The sequence below is a fragment of the Aphelocoma coerulescens genome, chromosome 9 (assembly GCF_041296385.1).
Source record: "Aphelocoma coerulescens isolate FSJ_1873_10779 chromosome 9, UR_Acoe_1.0, whole genome shotgun sequence".
NCBI classification, from domain to species: domain Eukaryota; kingdom Metazoa; phylum Chordata; class Aves; order Passeriformes; family Corvidae; genus Aphelocoma; species Aphelocoma coerulescens.
This window is the reverse complement of record NC_091023.1, coordinates 14,276,028-14,299,832: the sequence shown is the minus strand read 5'-3', so window position 1 is coordinate 14,299,832 and position 23,805 is coordinate 14,276,028. Positions and strand designations below refer to the sequence as shown.

Below are 23,805 nucleotides of genomic sequence, written 5' to 3'. Positions count from 1 at the left end.
ATAACAGCTATTAGCTGTGGCTACAGATTCTGGGCTCTTTGAAGTCCTGAACAATAGACCACAGGAGGTGCTACGGGATCTTCTTCATCTTCTCCCTAGTCTACACCATCCCTGGGTCACGCAAACTGCTGATGGCTGTTTCCACCAGCACCATTCGCAGTCACCTTTGATCACAGCCACCCTTACAATAGCTTCAAAGAAGAGGTTTTATTTTGGCAAAACAAAAATAATTTGTTGCCTGTTCATATCAAAACAACCACGAGGAAGGCAGTCCCCGTCATCTGTCCGGGCAAGGAGGAGAAATGAACTATTTTGGGCAGTGCTGAGACCCCACCATGGAATCTTTTCCCCTCCTGACCACCTGGTTCAGCCCAGTGACAGCAGCACCCCAAGTTTGCCTTGGCCAGGACTGTGTATGAGTATGAAATAAAGCATCAGGCTCATTGTCAGGTCCAACAGGCACAGTGAGATGCAGAGTGCACAGAAGGTCAACACTTACCTCTCAATTAAACCTGAAATCTAAAAATTAAAACCAAAATGGCTCTTTAATTCAAGTGTGTTTTCCCTAATTGCTAGGGACTTACAGATTCCTCCTGTACACAGCAAGAGCCATGGATACAAGATAAAAATACCTTTTAACTGTTCACCATGTGGTTTTGCTCTGGTTTCACACCATTAAGATGTTAGAACACGCAGCCCTGGTGTCGCATATCACATGGGTACAAGCAGATGTTTGGTTGTCTTGTCCATTGTCTTGTCTGTTTTGTCTAGGGCTCTGCAGCATCAGTAATAAGTGATTCACACTGAGCATGAGGTTTTTATGCTTTCCATGAGCAGAAACCATGGGAAGGATAGAGGTCTCCCTTCCTACATACCTGGCACCTGCCAAGTGCTGCTCAGGACTTTCTGCACCACTTTTGCACAGCCCTAGTTCCAGTCTAGGAGCCTGCACAAGTGCCTTTGCTGATGGGGAGGTTGCTTTGGTCTCTTTGCAGGTGTTCTCTGAAATAGGCAGTTCTGAATGGGAAGACAAAATCACCCTCTCCTTGGATCACAGAAAATAGGTCAGGAGGAAATTCATGGATCTTCAAATCTGATTGCTTATTATCTCAAGCAACCAGCTGATGTAATCGCCTTCATAAACAGTGGGACTGCACTCTTCCCATGTGGAAGCTGCTGCAGACACCCACGGTTCTGATGGCTAGAAACCTTGTTTTAGAAGAAAAGTATCACAGCCCAAACTTTAATTGTGGCCAGCTGATATCAATTTATTCCTGTGGCAGCAACAGCCTAGGCAGCTGCTCTCACTCCCAGCTCCTCAGGTTACCCTTAATATATAATCACTTCTGCTCTCCTCTGCTTTTTTATAAGTGAGGATATGAGATTAATGGGGTTTTATCTGGACTCCTGGTTTGCTGTGTGTGTGCCTATGTGGTGGATTGGCAGCAGCATCATGCTGTGCTGTAAGTACCATGGGAGAGCGGGCTCTGCAACAGCTGGAGGGGGAGTTGCCTCATCTTTGTGTAATGGAGATGTGGCAAAAACTTTCTGACCGCAGAACCAGTGCTTTTGTGCAACTAATGTAAGGTTGTCCTTCAAACACTATCAATACAGATCTCCTGCATGAGCAAATTCATTTTAGACCTTGTTATTTGATTTATCTCCTCTTGTGTCCCGGATGATGGTAAAAGACACTTAAACCCCAGTTTTGCTTTCAAATTCAGCAGATTTTGGTTTGTCCTCTGATGTTGCAAGAACTCTGAAATAAGTTTTCTGCCTCTCTAGAAAGCATTTTCCCTGTTCCATATTTAGGGATGGGTTTGGCTGTTTTGTTCTCTGAATGTTACCTGCTTCCTCAGAGTCTCCTAAGCTATGAGCTGGGAGATTGTACATTCCTTTTACCTCCAGTGTGATCATCTCCTTGCTTAACTGCTTATTCCTAGCAGCTGCCTGTGCTGTTTCCTACATATACCACTATTGTTTTAGAGAAAAGTAATTTAAACTGCTTCCTTCTTGTGGCCTTGGAAGACTTCTAGTTCTGCCCTAGCATCAGTGTGGCATACCCTCACTTTTTTCCTTGCTCTCATTCATTTTCACGGCCAAAAATCACAGTGTTATTTACTGATTAACTGTCACTCTCCACTGCTCCACTTCTCCATCTGGCCCTGGGCTGTGCAGCTTCTCAGGGCTCCCCCCCCCGCCATGAGCTGGAAGAGGCTGTGTGGATTTTCTTGTGCTACCAGCAAGTCTGTTTTTCTCTGTGTTTAGGTTCAGCCTTCCCTGGGCTGTGCAGCATAGAGCTGCTTGGCTGCTGGTGGTGCTGTGACCTGTCTGTGGTCTGGAGCTGCTTGCAATTCTGCTGTGTAAGAGGTTTCCTCTCATCTGCGTTACTCTGAATTTTCCCTGCTCCTGTTGCTTTGCCAGGAGCCTGCCTTGCCTGAGAAAGCAAGAGGTTCCCCTCTTGTCCTGGGGAGCAGGACGGTGGTGGCCCAGCTCTGTGCTGCAGCTGGCTTGGGCATGGACTGACTGTGACCTGTGAATTAGCTGGATAAGGGCAGGTCTGTGGGTGGATGTTTGCTGGGCAGAGATAAAGTGAGAAGCTGTAGGAAGGGGTCTGGGCTATGCTGTGTTTTATTGCTGGGCAATAGCCAGGCTGGTCCTGGCAGCTCCTGAACCGGGCAGGAGCTCATCCCTTTGGCAGCCCACACTAGTGAGTGTTCCCTTTTTTAAACATTTTAATCAAAATCTCTAGGTCTTTGTGATTTCTCTGCACTCTGTGGACTTATGTTTCAATTTCTGATGAGTTGTATAAGGCTGGTTTTTGCTGAAGTGTTTGAAAGCTCTCGGATGTTGTAAATGCTGCTGCTGCCCAGGTGTGAAGCACTGGTCTGTGTTAGTGATGGGGGGGCAATGCCCCAGGTCTGGGGCTCCACTGTGGCTCCATCAGAAGTCTGGCTCACAGGAGCATGCTAGGCTGACAGCAAGAAGGATGGGAGAACAGAACTGGGGTTCAACATAATGACAAAATTAGTAATTCTGCAAATCTACACTGTATAGCAATGGACTTATGAAAACAGCAACTTTAATCAGATTTTGCTGACATAAGTTGCTGTCAAATGACCTTGCTCTTTGTCTCTGTAGTCCTACGTTGCTGTAGATGCTGTCCTGCAAGCAGGAGAACCCATCCCTGATGGCAGCATAAGAGCTCTCCTGAGGGTATATTGTAGTGGGTGGCTTGTTGTGCAACCGCCATGAGGTGTCACAGGTGTTACCTTCTGCACAGTTTTTTGTTCCGTTCTTTTTCCTGCCCTGGTGAAGACTCCCACGTGTCCTGTTACTGTTTTGTCTTTGATACAGCTCTCACCCTTCAAAATGCTTTCTTACTTTCAGGTTAGCCATCACCTCCCAGCTCAGTTAATCAGACTCTCATTAGCTCTGGTCCCCTGCTGCTTTTTCCAACTCTGCTGCTTTAATCTTGCTCTGATCTGACAAGCAAAGCACATGGAAAGAGTGGCTAGGATATGCTCTGGAAATAGTTCTGCCCTTTAAAGCCCTTGGTAGTTTTTTTTTCTCTTTGGTCCTGAAGTCTTTCCATATTGACCACTGTAACCTGCCACCAGAAACCTTCTTGTGAAAACCATTGGTGCTTACATCCTCCTCGGTGTGTCTTGGGAACCCAGGGGGAAAACTGCACTTATTTTGACTGCAGTCAAGGTGCAGGGGTAATTTTTTACTGCAAGGCAATCCCATGCCATGTGTGCCCAGGAGCTCCTCAGCACCCTTGCTGGCAGCTCAAAATTCAGAAGGAGCTGACAAACATCAGCTTATGACCAGAGCAGAGACTGGGTGTGACAGATCATCACAGGTGGGGCTGTGAGGCAGGAGAGGGGCAGCTTCACTGGAGGAGGTGCTGGGTTAAAGCCCCAAAAGGAGCAGCCTGGGAAGGAGGGAGGGCTGAGCAGAGCACTGCATGGAGGCTTAAACTTGGCAGTTTTTTAGGATTTTGCACTCTGAGACTTAGTTACATATAAGTGCTCATTCACTTGATGTCTTAGAAGCTATTGAGAAAAAAGATATATGAGTGCTGCTTTGCTTAAAGAATAAGTATTGATGTAATAGTGACAAAATTGTTCTAGCATCAGCTGACATATGCTAGTCAAAATCTATTATGTGGAGAATCCAGTGATAGTGCCTCTGTGACATGTGGCATCCTCTTCCTGCACACTCATTTTTTTTCCATGCTTTTGAGTTTTCATTCTCTTCAGTGTCTGATGTGTCATGTGGGAGAGATGAATAAATCAGAATAATGAGCAAGAAAATTTTCTCTACTTGCAATTCAGAGTTTTGAACAGCTGTTTTGGTGAAACCCAGAATGTATGAGTGCTAGTTGTCAGCAAGGAACAGACAATTGCAGAATATTCTTTCCACAGGAAAGGGCTGTGCAGCCTGAGGCAATATTTCCACAGTTTTCCAATGTCTCCGGCCACTTATAACAGGTTTTCTCTGTTTTATGCAGCTGTGGTCTGGCATGCTGTGTGACAGGGAAAATTTTCAACTTATGGTTTGCAGACACTGGATTATTAAATAAGTCCTGTGCAGACAGAATAATGGCTGCCTGTGGGGTTTTTCTGGTTTGGCTTTTTTTTCTTTCCTTCCCTGAGTTGGAACAATTTAGTTCTCAAAACAGCTCTGAATATCTTTGCTTTTTCTAAATGCAGGATGATTCTGTCCCCTCTGGTGTGTAACAACATGCAAAGAGTCATTCCACCTCCACTCCTAGCCCACAGGGCAGAGTGGAAAGGCTCCTGGATTTTGCCTTCTGCAGAGATCACATAATCAAGTCCTCTAATCCTTTTTGTGCCTATTTATGCCTGGGACGCTTTCCTACTTTCCACATGCCCTGAACAGAAGCCCTGCAGAAACTGGGATCCTTGTGCTGCAGGTATAAAGAGCAAAGAGCTGCTGCTTGCTTGTCGTGGTGGTGTGGGAACAGGCACAGTGCCCAGGCAGGATGGGGCTGCCCCAGCAGCCAAGTGGTGTGCTCAGATCTGATGCTGGCAATGTGCACTGTAAGGTGCAGGCCTGGGACTTCTGCTTCCTAACACTGAAATCTTGTTTTACAACTTGATGAACAAAGCTAACTCTCCTCCTCAGTGCTGTAGCCGGCAGAACACAGATGGATGCAGCCTGGCCATGGCCTCGCAGGGCCAAGCTCATAAAGGGCAGGTATGGTTTGCACAACACTCCAGCCTGCACTGACAGTGTTCTTGTGGGGTGTAACTACATCTTCAGAGAATGCCTCATCTTACCAAGAAAGAGCCCTCGGCAGTAATGCAGAAATAACAGGTCTGTGTTGGTCCATAAAAGGGGACCTCACCTGCCAACAGGCTGGGTTTAGTTTGTACTTTGCCGTGGCAGGTGTTTGCTCCTGATATTTCCCTCCCTCATATCTGGTTCCTGGATTCCACCTCAAAGTTGCACAGATGTAATAGTTCAAAAGACGTGTGTGGAAGAAAAATCCAAGGAATGAATAAGGTAGCAGGAATTCTAAATCTTTATACTAAAAATTTTCTTGGGAATAACTCCCTTGCATTCTTAAACTTGCAGAACAGCCCTGGATGTCATTGGGGCCAGTGTCCATCTCTAGAACTGACTTGAACCATGGCACTGACCCTCTCCAAGGCCTTCTGTTTTTGCCAGAAGGTTTGGATTTGCTATGGAGGCAGCACCTACCATCCCTCTGCAGTGCCATATTAATATAGAGTGAGTAGCAAAACTTTGCATTAAAAGCACTGAAAATTCAAAGCAAAACATCCTGAAGGGTGTCCAGTTTCACCTGGTGTTGGAAAGGGATTTTCCAAATCAACACCAGTGCTGCTTGTCTGGAGTAAAAAAAGAGCAAGTTAATTATTCCCTGCTTGACACAGAACTGGTTTTGCGTGATTTGCAGATTCTGATCCTTGTCTCCTTAATCTGCCTCTTTTCTCTCTCACCACCCACACAAAGCTTCTCTTTCTACCTACTTCTAGTTCCTGTGATGATACTCCTTATTCCCCCTATTTGTGGTGCCAGGCTCAGAGTACTGACATCAGTCTCCTGCCACAGCTGATGGAGGCAGCCCTGTCCTGCTGGGCACCTGGGGACAGCATGCCATAGTCCAGGGGCTGCCCTGACCTGCAGCATGACCACAGGCACTGATAAGCAGCAAGATCTGTCCTTCCATCAGCACAGCAATTGCTGCTGTGCCCGGGGCATTGCTGAGTGTCCTGCAGGCAGCACAGCTGTATGGCCATAGACAGGCAGAAAATAAAGGTAACTGACTTGCAGTCTGGAAGATTCTATTCAAACCTAACCCTGGAAAACCCTTCTGACTCCAACACAGACTCACCTTTGTGAAAATTCTTTACAACACCCCAGTTGCTCCTCTGTGTATTAATACCTGGAGGAATGTGTTGGTATCTGCACAAATATGCACAGGTATAGCAGCAAACAAATTTCATTATGAGTAAGAATAAGATAATATTGTATATATGAATTTTTGCTGACTTTATTTTTCAGCCAGGGGATTATACTATGGGCTATGGATTGGGCAACCCAGAAAAAAGCCCTTAGTGTGGATTGCATAAAGTCATTTTCCATGAAGAATCCATGTCAGAGATTTCTAATAGATAATTCTACATCTACTTTCTGTGTTCAGGCTGAGTAAGCCTGTTTTACCTACAATGTACAGCAGTTCAGCAAATGCATGTCATGTGGAAAACAGTTTTAAGACACAGGATCAGAAAGTCAAATTGCAGGAGCAGGAATGCTGATGGTCTTGTACCAGGACATTTTGTTGGATGATCTGTCCCCACCTCTTTGCTTCCAGAGAAGAGATGTGATACTTATGGATTTACAATAAAGGAAACCCTTGTTAGATACTCTGACTTTAGAAGAAGCCCCTCTAACCTGGAAGTCAGAGGGGAAGGGGGCTGAGGTGGGAAGTAAACACAGAAATTATGCTGCTGTAGGAATGCAGGTGTACAATCTGCTGCTGCTGCTGGTGCTGAAGAGACAAGGCTGGATGGGGAAGATGTTTTAGCCTGAAAAAAGACTAGGTTAAGCTGACTAATGGGTGAAGCAAAGTCTTGACTCAGATTTATCTGGTTAGAGACTGTGCCAATTGGCACAATCTTCTAAGCTGGGTCTCCAACTAGCTTTGTATACCTGCTTGGTGGTCTCAAAAAGCATCCATCTTCAGAGATGATGAGCCCCTTAGCTCCTGTTGGCTTTAAAGCTGGTTGTTTTGAGGTTTTTTTACTGCTTGGTACACTGACTCATGTTTCACGTATTATTACAATGTACTTAAAGTGTATTTTCTAGGTGCTACTTTTAAGAGTGGTCCCACTGAACCAATATGACCCTGTTGTGTTTTTTGAAGTCAACTGGTAGAAAAGCTATTGCATGTCCTCATGAGGTCCTTGGTTTTGCTTTGTGTTTCTGGTAGGAAGTAAATCAGGAAGCTTTTGGTGATTCAATTCAAAGCTGTTTCTCTACCTGTTCCCTTCTCACATAGATGACAGATCAGAATCAAGTTGTACTGATTATGCCAAGGAATTGCTGCTTCAGACAAAAATTGAAAAGAGAATTAGGGGTACAACTCAGAGTTATTAATGTGAATTTACATATGAAAACTTGTTTTTAATAACTTTCCGCATCACGAAAATTTCTCACTAGAGAAATAGGTCACTTGACAAAATCACCTATTTGAATATTTTTCTGGTTCTCCAGGAGACTTGGTATTTTGACTCTGTGCAAACATTTTGATGTTAATTCAGCTGGCACTGCAGTGAGTTATAACCACTGTTGAAGTAAGTACACAAGAAGGGAAATAGAACAGAGATGCTTTGAAATATGGAATTCTGTGAATACAATGACTAGAGGAGACATGAATATAAAACTAAACTTCTCTATTAAAGTGAGTGTTTATTATTGCTCAAGATTGTTCTTTCACCGAAAAGAACAAACGTGTCAGTTTGCCACCCAGATGTTTCCAGAGGCCTCTGTTGAGGTCATTTCTACTGAGTGCAAGGCAAGTGATGCAGGGAATTAATGGGCAGCAGAACAGAGAAATGCTGCAGTGCTTGCAGGGGGAGGATGATGACCCAGGACAAACCCTTGCTCTGCCCCAAATGCTGCACGTGCATCTCCCTACTGGCTCCTGAAAAGAATAGCAAATTATTCTCTTCTGAGAAGTGTTTATATGATTGCTACTCTAAGTGAAAGAAACCTCATCATGGATTTAGCACCAGAACTGTAATTTCCAGTTTCTCCCTGCCCTCGCTTTTGAGAAAGGTTCAGGAGCAGGGGGCCAGATAGCTTTGGTTGCTTGCTGTTGCTGCAATAGTGCTCATCTTCCCCTCCTCCAATCCTGTCCCCAGGGAGGCCAGATGGAGCAGGTGGGACCCTCCTTGATCCATGACAGGCAGCAACAAGTACACTACAGAAATGCAGATAGTTTGTGGGTTTTTTCCCCTGTGGAAGCCTTTTAGCATTCCTGAGCTCCCCTCTGCCTTTGAACACAAGGCCTGCTCCTGAAGAGTGGGTGCTGCTCTGCAGCAATGGGTGGGACAGTGGTGTCTCTCCTCTGATGTGTCCCTGGCTGTGCAGCTAACACTTTATCAACACTGGTTGTAGTGTCCCTGTCAGGTTCTTCTGATCACTGCTGCATCCTTTCCAAAACTGTTGTTTCCCCAGCTGTTCACTGTGACCATGAGGGGTGGAGACTGTTAACCTGCAGGAACTGGGGCATTACCAAGAGACTGGATTTGGGAGGTAGAAAAGTTATCCTAGATTGCTGGGTTTATAGACTGGGAACAGGATTCATCTGTGGATTTCACTGTGGCTCCATTCTTTTGCCTGGGAGAGCTGAAGCTGTGTGGTATCACAGGAATAGACAGCTCTGGCAGATGTGGAGAGGCTTTGGGGGGATGCAGCTTGGGGCTCATGCTTGAACTTAAGGGCTTGAAGGTGTACAGTAACCGAGGGTCAAATCCTACAGGCATACACAGCTGGTGACCAGAGCTTCCTCCGGTGAGCTGCCCCACTGCAATAGCAAAATGTCCTGGTGCTCAGACCCTGTGGATAATCTCTCATCAGCTTCATAAACTGAATGCATCCTCTCTATTTATGCCCTGTGCCATCAAGAGCTGAAGAAACCTAGTGTGGGCAGCACAAGGGAAGGCTGGGGAAAGCTCAGCTCTCCTTCCTCTGAGCATGGTGGTGGTCCCAGTATTGCTACCCCAGGCTTTGCTGAGAGCTTGCTGAGCTGCAGACACTGAGAACCCATAGTTGTAGGAGCAGTGCAAGAGCTCTTTGCCACCTTGACAAAAACTACACTGGCTGAGCAGTATGTGGTGCCCTTGTAGCTGTCTAATAGAGCAGAGGTGCTGATTTTTTTGTTGTTGTTGTTATTATTATTAGCAGTGAATTATAGTGCTCAGCCTCTAAAAGTACTAGTGTTGGTGGAGCAAAAACCCAAGGAATTAGTGCTCCTGCTCTTGCTGTGGCACTGCTGGAATGGGTGTAGGGCCCTGTGGGAACACCTGGAATGGCCCTGCTTAGTTCAAATCCCTTTCTGAATATTATCTTTTGTAGAACTGTGCTTTTCTGCTCAGTTCTGTAGTTCTGAATTGCAAAGGCAGAGCCATGACTGACTACACTTCTAAATATGGTGATAGTAAAAGCCTTTTCTGCTGCTGGCCTGACACAAAGCACTGCACCACTAGCAGGCAGCAGCAGCTTTAAATGAGCTCTGCAGACTCGCAGGGATAAGATGATGGCTCCAAAGGTGCTACAGCTTTAGGATGAGGGCTGGACAGTCTGTATGAGCACATTAGTTAAATAGTGATGGGAAATGGCTGGTGAATATCTGCAACAAGCCATGAGGCAAGGACTAGATGGGTAAATGTGTTGGGAAGTCTGGTCTCTGAAGGAGGTGCAGACATCTCTGCACAGTTCCCACAGTTGTTTCAAACCAAGGTTTTTTAATTTTCTGGCTATGCAATTAGCCTTGCTGTGAAGCCTCAGCAATGGATATTTTACCACGTCCCCTGGGAACCTGCTTCATTAGTTTACAATTTTAATTAAAATTGTGCTGCTTAATTTCTTTGAACTGTACTGACTTCAGTGGCGTGGTGCCATTATCTAACAGAAAAGAAGGACACACCTGATGCTGGCTGGCTCTCACCGTTGCTGTATGCAGGTCCTAAGGAGACCTAGGAGGTCCAGGCACTTTTAGTGCCTACAGGCACATGGTATTTCTGGGAACATTTCCCCAATACAGGGTCATTTCCATCTTCTGCACCCAGCCAAGATGCCTTTGGGTCGCATGTCTTTTTCCACCCTTGCTGAACAAGTCAAGGACTTCCTCAATGCTGCAGAACTCTGGACACGTCTCCAGTGGTGAGGAGACAGGTTAGAGATGCAAGAGGCGGAATGACAAGCTGGGTTTGTGCAATCCCACAGCATGTTGCTGGTTGTGGAGATGGGAGAGAAAAGGAATGCATGGGTAAAGAGCCTCCTCTACACTTTCACTGGCAGTACCTGGCCGGTACTCAGCCATGTCAGTCACAACCTTTGCTGGAGATTAACAGGGCAGAGATGTATTAAGTGCTCTGCAGAGCCTGAACAATGTAATTACCCTCCAAGTGAGGCTAGGGTTTGTGCCAAGAGATTTTTATCTTGCATGAATGAGCTGGAGAGTGAAGGGCTCCTGGCTTTTATGAAAGGCAGGAAACTCCAACTCTCCAACTACTATTTTATGAGCCAAGAGATTTGACCACCATGAAGCAATGTCTGTGTCATTAACTTGGCCAGACAGCCAGAATATGGCCGGACAAGGGTGGTGACTAATGCTGCTAGAAATGCTCCTGAATTACTCGTAAGTTGGAGCTCCTGGAGCACCTGCTGTCACCAAGGGGTCTGTCCTGGCAGCACCAGAGCACCTCTGCCAGCTCCCAGCTCTTCCTGGCAGCACTGCAGGTACTGTGGCCATACAAGCGCTTTGGCACAGTCTGAAGTGAAGCTCCACGGGTGGAGAGAAGCAGGCTGCAAGAGAGGAGTGGTGTTTCTAGGGAAGGGGAGGACTTCGCTGGTGTTGGTGTCTCTAACTGCACCCATTATCCTGCCCTGTCTGCTGCTCTTCACAAGTGAATCCCTTTTGATCTGCAAATGGGTTTGACTTCTTGTTCCACTGTCCCAGCAGTGGGAGGGCTGCTGCACCCCAGCCAGCCTGGCTGCTGCTGCTCTTAGTGGCTGAAATAACTTTCCTCTCTTGTGCCTGTTCTCTAGTGTGTTCTACAGAGGAACAAGGTCTCCCCTGCTGTGTTTTGCAGAACTATCCAGACATTTAGTCCTTGCTGGAGCAGGCTGGTTTCCTGCTGGTGTGCTCTTTCATATCTGTTGAAATTAATCCAGCTCTCCTGAATGTGGAAAGTAAGAGCAAGCTTCTGCTTTTGTGCCTGAGAGTCAAACCACATATCAGAATTGACAGCAGACCCTTCTGGGGGACCCTTATGGACCTCTCACAGTGATTCCTCTTCAGGCTCATCCTGCCTCTCCCAATGCTTGTTTCTGTTTCCTCCCTTGTAGCCCGTTCCTTTTGTTCCTTGCCTTTTAGAAGAAGCATCTTCAGTTTGTTAATCCCCCTTTGATGGCATGTCAGCCACTTCTCTGAAGTCCAAAGGGATGAGCTTCAAGTCTTCATTTGACTTTCAAAGGAAGAAAGAACAAAGTCTGACAAAATTCCTCTTTGCAAAGTCCACATTTATTGTTATTGTATTCTTCATTATCTTGTACTATTTCAAAATTTGTTTTAAGATCTGGCTTCCTACTGCAGTTAAACTACCAAGCCTCAACCTTTCCTTATCACTTCTCCCTTCTTAAGAACAGATATTGTTTTGTATTTCCCTAGTCACATCCTAATGCCCCAGATGCGCTCAAATCCTGCTGTTTCTGCAGCCTCTTATGTCAGTCCACTCCAGTATGCAGAACAATGTTTTTTCCCCATCTCTGGGCTGAAAAAAATGGTGAATAAGTATTTATTTATTGCATTATCTATCTTGCTTCTTACATCATGTCCAGCATTATTGGTTTTATATTGAAAAGTTAGGCAAAGAGTTAATTTGGCTTGGTGCCATCCTGAGATTAGCATTTACCCATTTTCTCTGTAGAAAGACCCTCCCTTCTCCTTCCTTTGATCTACTTTTTCTCATGTAGCTGACTAAACTTGTCTGTCTGTGTAATACCTCCTGTGGATGTCATTTGGCCTGAGGATTGCCGGAGGTGATAACCAGATGCTTTTGACCCATGTGTATTGGTGCCTTTGCTTTTATTCCCTATTCCATTCCACTGAGAATTTCTGCATGCTCCTGTTGCAGTGGGGATCCCAACATGCTCCAACTACTCTTCTACGGTGGTTAAGTGTGCCTTTGGCTGCTGTGCTGCTTCAGACCTTACCTCTTTTGCATGAGATACAAGTACCACAGCAGCTTATTAGCTTTTCTTCCACTTTTGGTCTTGAATTCCTCAGCTTAGCCAATTTCTCATTTCCTAGAGGTGATCAATTTGCCTTTTGGAACTGGGAATTTGGGATCAGAGAGAGGTTTCTTAGAGGTTTGTTGTAAATTAGTATGCTCTTGATTGACGATAATGTATTCTTATCCATTCCCTTTTCACAAGCTCTGCCAGTATAAGCTAGAGCTCCCCTCACCGTGTGTCTCTCTGATGGGTTCCATATATCCTGTGGCACTGCAGTCTCCTGTCTCTGTGCTCTCCCTTCACTCTGCCTCTGTAATCGGCCTCACCTTTGTCTCTGCTCCAGGCGCAGCTAAATCTCTGCTCTCCTGTTCACTGGCTGGTGACTGCTTAACTCCTTGGCTCTCCTGCCTCCATCAGCCCTGCCTTTCAGTCAGGGCTCAGCAGTTCATGGTCCACCAGCTGGGAGTGAAGCTTAAATAGGAAAAGGCTTATTCATGCGGATCAGGTGATGGGGCACTCCTACAAAGCCTCGCCTTCGGAACAAAGCATTTTTGGGCTTGCCAAGTTGCCTCTAAGGATGCAAAAACCACCTCCTGTGCAATTCCTTCCCTTAACAGAGGGAATTCAAAACTTCACGCATAGCCATGAGGTGCCTGTGATTATGTGGGCACAATGCAACCTTCGTGCTGCTGTGCCCTTGAAGGAACTGGCAGAGAGGATCACAGCTGGTTTTAGCCTCCTCTCTGTCAGCTTTAGCTAAAAATTAATAGCACACAAGCTTCCTCCATACCCTCAAACTTGGACAGCCAAAGCTTTCCCCTGCTGCAGTTTGCAGATACTCACATTCTGGTCAATAATATAATTGAGATGTTTCCAGTGATTAAAAGACTTCTGACTAAGCTCTTGGCATAGAGAGGAAAAAGTGAAAGCCGGAGTCAGGGGGAATCAAGAATTCAACAGAACCCTTTGAACCAGCTTTTGATTTACATATGAATAACATTGACCTGCAAAGGGAATTGTGTCCAGTCATCCCCTACAGAGGCGCCAGGCAGGATCTGGTTCCTTGCTGGGAGTTCTTCCCCAGTTCCTACTAGGATTATTTTCTCCACCATGCTTTCATGACTGTGTACTTCTACTTACTCACATAGGATCTCACACAGATATGAACTCACTTGATCTCGGGGGCAGTGAACCACAGAGTCCAGAGTGACTGTGGTATGTAGAACAGGGAAAGATGTATAATCCTGGTGGTCTGGGAGGTGTCACATGCTAATGCAGAAGCAGAGTCAGCAAGCAAGATGTTGAAGTGCCTTGGTGCCTGTGGTGGTGGTGGGACAGCCCTGCAGGGACATCTGCTCTGCTGCGAGGCAGTACCTCTGTGCTGGGTGCTGACCCTGTGACTTGTGTCAGCTCTTTACGTGGCTTCTTGTCAGTTCTGCTGCTCCTGAAGGTGTTGGAGATGAAGGGTTTTGTGGGTTTTTACTTAGAGGAGGCACTCGAGCATAATGTACAGCCTATAAACTGCTTAGAAGCCTCTAAGCTTTACTTACTATTCCTTCTGGGGTAACCAGCGTCATGTGCCAATCTGACTAATGCTTTTTAAAATGCACTAGATTAAAGGTGAACGTGTTGGTTTGGATTTAGCATTGGAATGACAGCATTTCTCATCGCTGTTCACATACAGCTTGTCAGGGATGATGAACACTTCCCCTTCCTGAACTCTACCAGTCATCCCTGAACGTGACAACAGCAGTTCAGTGATTTCATCCCTGCCCTTTTCACACACATCCATAAAACACAGCTGTGTGCTATTGCCCCAGCTTCACACTCTGTGAGAATATATTAGCAAGTCAAAGCTTGAAGTTTCATATCTCGGTGTTCTGGGTTTTTTTATATTTCTGTTTTTTTCTGAGTGTCAGCCTGCACAGGTTGATGATCCATCCCTAAAGAGGTTCTGCAGCTGCACACCTTCACTCCCAGCTGCAGTAATGTTAGCAACGACTGAGGCTGAAACTGTACTTTAATTCCCACATGAGCTGTGAAAGCCTTGTTTGCATCTGGGTGTCACTCCAGATGCCTCTGATGGTATAGAAGTTAGCAACCAGTGCTTTCAGACTACATCAGGAGCCTCCATACTCACTTGGCTTCTTTCCTTTCTGGTCACTGTTACCTGTATTTTACTGCTTCAAAACTTATCTTTTCCAATTGATCCAAAATATTTGTTCAGTTAAAAGCTATTAGTACTGAAAGACTTTGATTTGGGATTTCTTGCTTTGGTTGCAGGGAAAGGAGGGGAGGTATTTTTATTTATGAGCACTCTGCTCTCTGTGCCTGCAGTACTCTGCAGGATACCTCATCCCTGTCTTGCTGGAGATGGTTTAGACCCACCCTACATTCATGGCAATTTATATTTATTCTGCTGTCCAGATCTAGTCCTTTTGAGCCACTTCAGTCCACACGCCTCCTTCTCCTTCCTATTTTGGGCTCCTGGGTGCTTTGACGCTTCTCCTGTAGCTCAGCCTTCCAAGCTTCAGCTTACGTGAAATCCCCAAGACAGCCAGCTTATGTCACCATCATCCATCAGGGACAGCCACAAAGAAATCTGCAGCTCAGTGGAGCTGCTCTTGCTCCCATTCCTCTGGGAAGGGACAATGTAAGCTTAGGGAAAAGGCAGGCATGCTGCAGAGCTGCATATGTGACATTATGACATTTGAATGAAAGAAAATAAGGTAAAACTAATTTGCTACAAACCCCACCTTTCAGTATGTGTTATATAAAGCAATCATTTACTGTGGTGTTAGAATAAAAAATCGTCAAGCACCATATACAGATGTGATAGTTTTTCTCTCAGCAGTAGGAAATGTCTTTGTTCACAAGATGAGGTGAAAGAGAACATTGTTGATCTTGCCTGAGCACACGTCCACAGACAGTGAATATCTCCTGCCCTGCTTTGGTGCAGCCTGGCCTTATCCCATTCCCCTTTTTTGTTCTTCTGGCAGGGCAGCTGAAGTCGCTAAGTGAGGAGTAGCAGTTCTTTCTCTTTCTCTGCCAGAATATCGGAGGGTGTCACCTGAAGGGCTGTTTAGCAGAAAGGCTGGAAACTTGTGTCCAGCTGCAAATGAACTGTCCCTGCCCTGGAGAAAACTTGGGGCACCGTGTCCAGATCTTGGTCACGCATTCAACGGAGCCTTGCACGTGGCTGTGCTGCTGGCCTGCTGGGTGGCCTTGCTCAAGTGACCTTGCCACTCAGGTCACCTCTTTCCTTCTCCTTGCCCTGCCAATGGACAGGGACAGGACTGCTCCTGCAGTATGGATGAGAGAGAATCCAGAGGTTCAGCTGCACCATGGGCTCCTCAGCTCTTCTGCCTGCACTGCCCAGAGCAGCAGGGACCTGGCCTTTGTGAGAGCAAGCTGCCACTGCAGATCTGATGGAATGTAACACATCACGTTACTAATCAAGTAGCTGTTATCTGTCTCTCAGATTCTCCCGACCCTTACCAGGAGTGCATATTATTTGTTTCCTAAACAGCCCCATGCTGTTCAATAATGTGAGAATTTTGTGCTTGAGGAGCTGGATGCAGCACTGCTCTTAAATGGCTGTTGTCCTGTGCTGCAAATTAACAAGATTGCACTAGGTTTGTAATCAACAGCAATTAACTCACCACAGAGGTTGCAAGAGAAATCTTTTGCCCACATTACAGGCTCCTCTGATCTCTTTCACAGCACCCAAAGTCAGAGTACCAATGTCTTGCACAGACACACAGAGCTCTTTTCTGTACAGCAACAGGGCTTGGGGAGTCTGCAGGGCTCTGTCCCCCAAGCCAGAGGCACCACTGGGGAGTGCAGGAGGGAGCAGCCCAGAGTTACTGGTGTCCCACAGAAACCTGTTCCATGCCCTGCCATCCGTGCATGCACAGCTCCCATTCCAGCCTGACCAGCTGGAAGATAAGTGCCCACTGGACTGCTCCCAGTAGCAGTGAGGTGCAGCCTGAAGTCCCCACAGATCCCACAGGGAGGATCACAGCATGCCCACTGCCTTTATACCTCAGCTTGGCATTTCTCTCACTTTTCTTCCTGATGGAAGGGACACCTAGAAGTATGACCTAGACCTGAGGTCCATCCAGGGACCTACTAAACTTCAGTTGAATTTTCTTTTAAAAAGGCCTGACATCCCTTCTGACCCTCCACTTCTGCCCTTCCTGAGCTGTGCTGCTGTAGTGAAACCCTTCCAGTAGATCCACGTTGGACTGAGGAGGTCTCTGACTCCAGGGATGACATGGCATGCCAGGTTGTTGTTTAGGGAATGTGCCATCCCTGGGGCAGAGCTCAGTGCTCTGCCCTTCCAGTGGAGGCAGGGATCCAGCTGACTAGCCAGCTGCTTGTGCAGATAGTTGCACTATCAGTGAGATAGAATTAGATTGTTTATTTCATGATCAGTTTTGTTCAAGCCTTACAGAGACATCTTTACTATGTTAAATTAAAATTAATTAATTGCTTTTTCTGGGAAAAGATTAACATCTAAAAGCTACATAAGACTTTCAGAACTTGTCTATTTAGTAGTGCTTGACTTGCTTCTACAAGGCTTGATCTTGCCAAGTCAAGAATGAAACATGAAGTGCATTAATTACAAGTGAACTGGGTGTAGCACCTGAGTTTGTACTCACTTCACACATTGCTAGTAATTGCCTGCTTTGTTTTTGCTGGTGTGCCTGAAGTGTCCTAGATATAAAGTGGCTCAGATGGCTGATGACAAGGACATCTGTGATGTGCCTGAGAAGGGCAGCCAGGAGGCAGTTCCTTTTGGGACATGGCAAGGGGTAATACATGGCATAGGGGCAGCTCCAAACTCTCTTTCTCACATCAGAAGTACTTCTGCTACTGAGTACTTCCCTCATGCCTCCCTGCCCGCTGCTGGGAGACAGGTCATGTCCAAGCAGATCTGGCAGATTTCTTGAAGGTGAGAAAATATCTCCATTTTTACCTTAATTGTCCTGAAATTTTAAGGTCTTAAGATGTCATAGTTGTCCAGGTAGCTGGAAGAGAGACCCTCTAATCTGTATTCTCTACATCCACTAACTAAAAGATGGAGCAGCAATACTCTGAAAGACTCCTGCTAACTTAGTATCAGCAATAGATTTCAAAGCAGTTAACGCTGCTCCTTCAGAGGCCAACAGGATATAGTGGATAGGCATCCTAATGAGCTTCTGAACATGGGGCTCCCTATTCAGTGTCCATACTTTTCAAATAGCTTTTGGAAGTAAATTTTCATGTTGATCACAGCTTTTGTAGCATGTTCTCTCTCTGCTGTCTTCCTGCCTCTTCCCATATCAGCACAGACACTCTGACAACCTAGAGACTAGTGTTTTATTTCTGTCATTCCAGTTTTTCTTGTGTATTATTAGGTCAAGATGGTTGTCTCTGTCTCTTTTACTTCACTGAATCTGCTATAATGTAAAAGCAGCACTTACCTCATCTGCAAGTGTTTATCAGCAAAATTCTCTCCCCCAAAACACAGTATAACTTTCTGCTATCTGTGTTTTCTCTGCTTTGGTGAGAAGGGGTTTTCCATCACTTTGAAAGCCACAGTGATGGACATGCCCTGGGTCAAATGCCACAGAGTGATTATCTCTTTAAGCACAGATCTCAAAAGGAGATTTCCATCCCACTACACAGGCTTTCTCTAGGCTTTTCATACTTTCAGGCAGAACAGGGCCCATTTTTTGTGGGAGTCTTCTTTGGAGAGGGACTCCAAGGACCTGTGCTGTGCAGAGACGGTGTGACCCCAGCTTTGCAGCAGATCAGGTTTGTTGTGAGCATAAGTAAGGATGTCCCATCTCCTGGCACTCAATACCATTAGATCCAAAGCAGGATGCAAGCCTCCTGTCCCTAGGTACCTTTGGCTGTCAAAATAAACATTAATTCATTCTGGTTTTCTCACCTCTCTCCTGCTCGTGTCAGAATTGAGACTGAAGCTGTATGATCAAAATGCACCATGTCCACCGGATTCTATGTTGCACTGATACTGACTTTTAACTAAAAATAATCTCCTTTGGAGTGTCAGAACTGTAGCTGCTATTTAACCTCTCTTTTTCAGTTTCTTTTTGGGCTCCAGAGTGGGGGGAAGAATTTGCTGTAGGAAGAATATTGGGGAAAATATCCACTCTTTTCCTTCGATTTTCTTTTGCCTTGCTGGAGCTGTCAATATGACACTCACGCACACTCTTACACACTTTTACACAACCACACACACTCTTAGTCACACTGTTACACACTCCCACACACTCAGACACACTCACTTGCACTCTTACTCTCACACTCACACCTTTGGTTAACAAGGGTCTGCCCAGGCTCATACTACTTGTGTAAAGTCACAAAATCCACAAAGTCTCTCTTTTACCTCCTTGTTCCTTTCCCATGAAGGAAAACAACCTTGTAAATTCTTGTGGCTCTTGGGAGAGGTGGGAGGTGGGTATTGACTTCCCTGGTGGTATAGCTGCTTTTCATACTTCCCTCATCCTCAGCAGACAGTGGGTCTGCACTGTCTAGTGCCAGGAAGTGACAATGGCAGCATGTCACTTCTTGGACTGGAGGAGTTCACCTGAATAGTTCATTGTAGTATTTCACAGCTGAGCAGGTACAGCTCCTTTGGCTCTCTGGGGTAGGTCTCTTGCTCTGGTTCCAAGCTTGGCTGTGTATTTTTAAACATTATTAGAGTTCAGATGAAATTGCTTTCACAAGGCCTGAATATTGCCAAGGTCCCAATAATGTTCCTTTTCTGCCAGACTGTGGCCTCCTATAGAGAGGTCTTCAAAGACCAGTCTCAACAAAATCAAATTATTTTGGAATATAATTACCTCTCACCCCCTTAAATTTCATTGTGTTCCAAAGGGTTTCCTGTAAATAGATCCCACTCTTTAGAGGACCCATGCTATTCTGCAGTGCTGGTGGGAGCCAGCCCTCACCAGGCAATTCTTGGACAGACAGTGACTAAGTAGCTTGTTATGTGATAAAACATCACATTTCTTCTCCCCAGTGCTGCTTGTGCTGATATTCAGCTCCTGCAGGAAACCATATGGCTTCCAGAAGCCTACCCACATACCTGTACATGCCTACACAGTCCATGAGTCACATTTACTGTTTGGATGCCCCCTGAGTCATCTGAAAATCTGTGAAATTTCCATGTCTCTTTTCCATGCAATCTCTTAAGAACTTTAGACAGTTATGTATAAGCACTTACATATGTATTTTTTTTTCTGTTCTAAGTTTCATGGGTGGTAATACGCTGGCACTTCTTATTTTTAAGGAAGTTGAATCTTGATGAGAGCAGAGCATTGGCTGCAGCTGTCTGAGGATGGTATTCAATTGAAAAAGTGAGACCCTTTTGAAAGAAGGGCTTGAGGAGCAAGAAGTCCAACACACTTGGGCTTTCAGCCTTTCTCTCTGCTCTGACAGGGCCATACCTGATCACTCCTGACCCTTGGTGTGTTTCTGTGCCCAAAGGCAGCTGCAGTGCTGCCTTCAGTGGGATGTAAGTATTTTGGGAGTCCTTGACAAGACTTTGCTGTACTAAGGAATGGCACAGAGGGATCACACTTGGGTCACTCAGGGCATTCTGGGGACTGATCCAGGACAGCAGGGCTTGGGGCAGATGTCTGTCTTCATGCTGTCAGCTCCTCAGCTGCAGGGACTCCGGCTTCAGAAAAGTCTATCTGCCCTTTATCACTGTCATGACAAGATAATTTTGCTGCCTCAGGACAGCACAGGTGATGTGTAAACTTTGCTTGTTGCTTTTGCTGATGAAAGATGAGAAAAGACATTCTTTCTCCTTCCTCTATGATAGGTCAGCACTGAAGATGCATTATAGCCCAAATTAAAAACAGCAGCGCCAAGGTTTGCTGCAGCAGCATGGAATGGTGTAACCAGCCTGCCAGAAACAGCTACTTTTGCAGCTGTACCCCTAATGCAGGCAGTGTTGGGTGTTTAGCAGAATAATCTCACAAGCAGTTGAGGGAGAAGGAATGTGTAGATAGACTGTTCTGCTGTGGAGTGTGTGAGCTGACTGTTTGCATTAAAAACATCAATGTCTCCTCATAAGCATTCTGCAGCCAAATGGTGATTCTGTGGCCTTATAGAGCCAGAAAAATTGTCAGAGGTACATATGAGTGTTTTGTACAGCTGGAAGCAGCAGTGAGTTTGTAGAGAACTTCTTGTTGTAACTCAGCTTAGTAAAATTGCCAATAATGTTCATTAGGGAAAACACTCAGGCCACTTTCCCCTCTGTGAGAGTGTGCTGCTTTATTCACCTGCTCCAGAATGCTGCTCAGTACAGGCACAGATTTTTTACTGATACTGTACAGATTGTGAAGCATGTGTGTGACCTGGAAAGCTGCAAATGGGCACACAAAAGCATTGCTAATTTAGACCCCTCCCACCCTTCGTTCTGACTGGTACCATTTCAAAAAATTCACTCTGCAGAATAACAAAAGAACCTCAACCAACAAACCCATGATATTTTCAGAATGTGATAGCAAACATGGATAACTTGCTATATAATATTTAGTCAAACAATATTGGTAAAATACGAGTTTTAATCTTATTTCAGTGGGCTACAAGTATATATACTGGTGTATCCTGCATGCAGCATGTATATATATGCACATGAGTATGTATGCAAAATATATGAGGTATGTTCCATATAAATAGATCAGCAATGTGAAGAGCAGAGCTAAAGGAACATGGGTGCATGAGAGGACAGGAGAGCTTTAACAGAAGGCTTCACTCAAAGCTACTTCAGTGCAGAGGGGTCTGGAGTGGTGAACCCCTGACACAGCACTGCTTGGGGAGCTGTTCTGCCTGCAGATGGTACCTCACCACTGAATAGGCAGCTGCTTGAATACTGGCAGCAATGTGCTTGCTAATAAGAGGAGGAATAAGAGGTTGAATAAGTAGAGATAAAATATTGTGCTAGTTTGAAAACAAACCAGTGAGAGGCACCAAGTCAGAATAACAATTTAATGGAAATTAAAGAAAAGGAAAAGAAAGTAAAAGAAAACACTGACAGAGTCAAGATACAACCTGAGTCCCTGTTAGGCAGGGTAGTGGTAGCAGTCTGGTGGAATGGTGGCTGCAATCCTCTGAAGTGGTGATCCTGTAGTAGAAGGGGTCTGCTCTTCCTCAGAAAATCCAGCGGTGGCTGTGTAGCTCCTGTCCTCTGGAAATCCAGTGGAGTCCCTTTGATGCTCAGAGTCCCGGTTATATCCATGATGGGATGCTTGGTTCCTCCCTCTGGGTGGAGCATCTCACAATGGGGTAATGAGTCATGAGGCCAGGTGTTGATTAGGCTCGTTAACAGAAGATGGTCCGGAGGGAGTTATCTCTGAGTCATGCAGCAGGACAATGATGGGCCATTAACAGAAAGATAGTCTGGGGGGAGGAGGCAAGGAGACACTGCCCCACCTGATTTCAACAGCTCATGAGGATGGTAATAGAATACACCTCAACCCAGGACATTATCCACCCCTTATTCTATTACCATCTACATCATCCCAAATCAATACCTTCTTAAACTCTAAATACACATACATATATATATATATATATACAATGAAACCCTACACACCGTTCTCACCTAAGATTAGGTCTCCCTGTGGTACACAACGGGTTTCCCCATCTTTTTGCATTACCCACCAAGTGCAACCAGGTCCTTGAGCAAAGACAATCCCACGGATGGGTTTGCCTTTGCCTGAGGTAGGATTAATCCAAACAGTCTTTCCTAAAATACCTCTCAGGTGTACCACAGGGACTCTATCTCCATCCACTGTGTGCAAGGGTTCGGACTCGGCAGGACCAGCTCGATTGATGGACCCTCGGGTATTGACCATCCAGGTAGCCTTCGCTAAGTTCGCTTCCCAATTTTTGAAGGTTCCCCCACCAAGTGCCTTTAGGGTGGTTTTAAGTAGTCCATTGCAGCGTTCAACTTTTCCGGCAGCTGGTGCATGATAAGGAATATGATATATCCATTCGATACCGTGTTCTCTGGCCCAGGTGTTGATGAGGCTGTTCTTAAAATGAGTCCCGTTGTCTGACTCGATCCTGTCGGGGGTGCCATGTCTCCACAGGACTTGCTTTTCCAGGCCCAAGATGGTGTTCCGGGCTGTAGCATGAGGCACAGGGTAGGTCTCCAGCCATCCAGTGGTTGCTTCAACCATGGTCAACACGTAGCGCTTGCCTTGGCGAGTTTGGGGAAGGGTGATGTAATCAACTTGCCAGGCTTCCCCATACCTGTACTTTGACCATCGTCCGCCGTACCACAGAGGCTTCACCCGCTTGGCCTGTTTGATTGCAGCACAGGTCTCACAGCTGTGGATGACCTGTGAGATGCTGTCCATGGTAAGGTCCACCCCTCGGTCACGGGCCCATTGGTATGTTGCATCTCTCCCCTGGTGACCAGAGGCATCATGGGCCCAACGAGCTAGGAATAGTTCTCCCTTGTGCTGCCAGTCCAGATCCACCTGTGATACTTTCACCTTGGCAGCTCGGTCCACCTGCTCGTTGTTGCGATGTTCTTCATTAGCCCGACTCTTGGGTACGTGCGCATCCACGTGTCGAACCTTCACGGTCAGCTTCTCTACTCGGGCGGCGATGTCCTGCCAAATCTCAGCGGCCCAGATGGGTTTCCCTCTGCGCTGCCAGTTGGCTTTTCTCCAGCGAACCAGCCATCCCCACAGAGCATTAGCTACCATCCACGAGTCGGTGTAGAGATAGAGCCTCGGCCACTTCTCTCGTTCAGCAATATCCAAAGCCAGCTGGACGGCTTTAAGCTCTGCAACCTGACTCGATCCACCTTGTCCCTCGGTAGCTTGTGCAACTTGCCGTGTGGGGCTCCATACTGCAGCTTTCCACTTCCTGTTAGTGCCTACAATTCGGCAGGAACCATCAGTGAAGAGGGCATAACGTCTTTCAGTCTCCGGTAGCTCATTATATGGTGGGGCTTCCTCAGCACGAGTCACTTGCTCTTCCTCTTCTTCAGAAGATAATCCAAAAGTCTCACCTTCAGGCCAGTTTGTTATAATTTCCAGAATCCCAGGGCGATTCGGGTTTCCAATACGGGCACGCTGTGTGATGAGAGCAATCCATTTGCTCCATGTGGTGTCGGTGGCATGATGCGTGGCAGGAACCTTTCCCTTGAACATCCACCCCAGCACTGGTAGTCGGGGTGCCAGGAGGAGTTGTGCCTCTGTGCCGATTACCTCTGAGGCAGCTTGGACTCCTTCATAGGCGGCCAAG

The 23,805-nt window shown here is 46.1% G+C and overlaps 1 protein-coding gene across 4 annotated transcripts in view; it reads left to right on the top strand.

The window, feature by feature from the left end:
* The first annotated feature begins 1,384 nt into the window (after nucleotides 1–1,384).
* Nucleotides 1,385–23,805, top strand: part of DLG1 (discs large MAGUK scaffold protein 1) — a 187,938-nt gene continuing 165,517 nt past the window's right edge. For all 4 annotated transcript variants that reach the window (XM_069024442.1, XM_069024441.1, XM_069024438.1 and 1 more), the window contains exon 1: nucleotides 1,385–1,463. In XM_069024442.1, coding sequence (XP_068880543.1) covers nucleotides 1,388–1,463 — 76 coding nt within the window. In that variant the 5' untranslated portion in view covers nucleotides 1,385–1,387. The remainder of the gene's footprint in view (nucleotides 1,464–23,805) is intronic.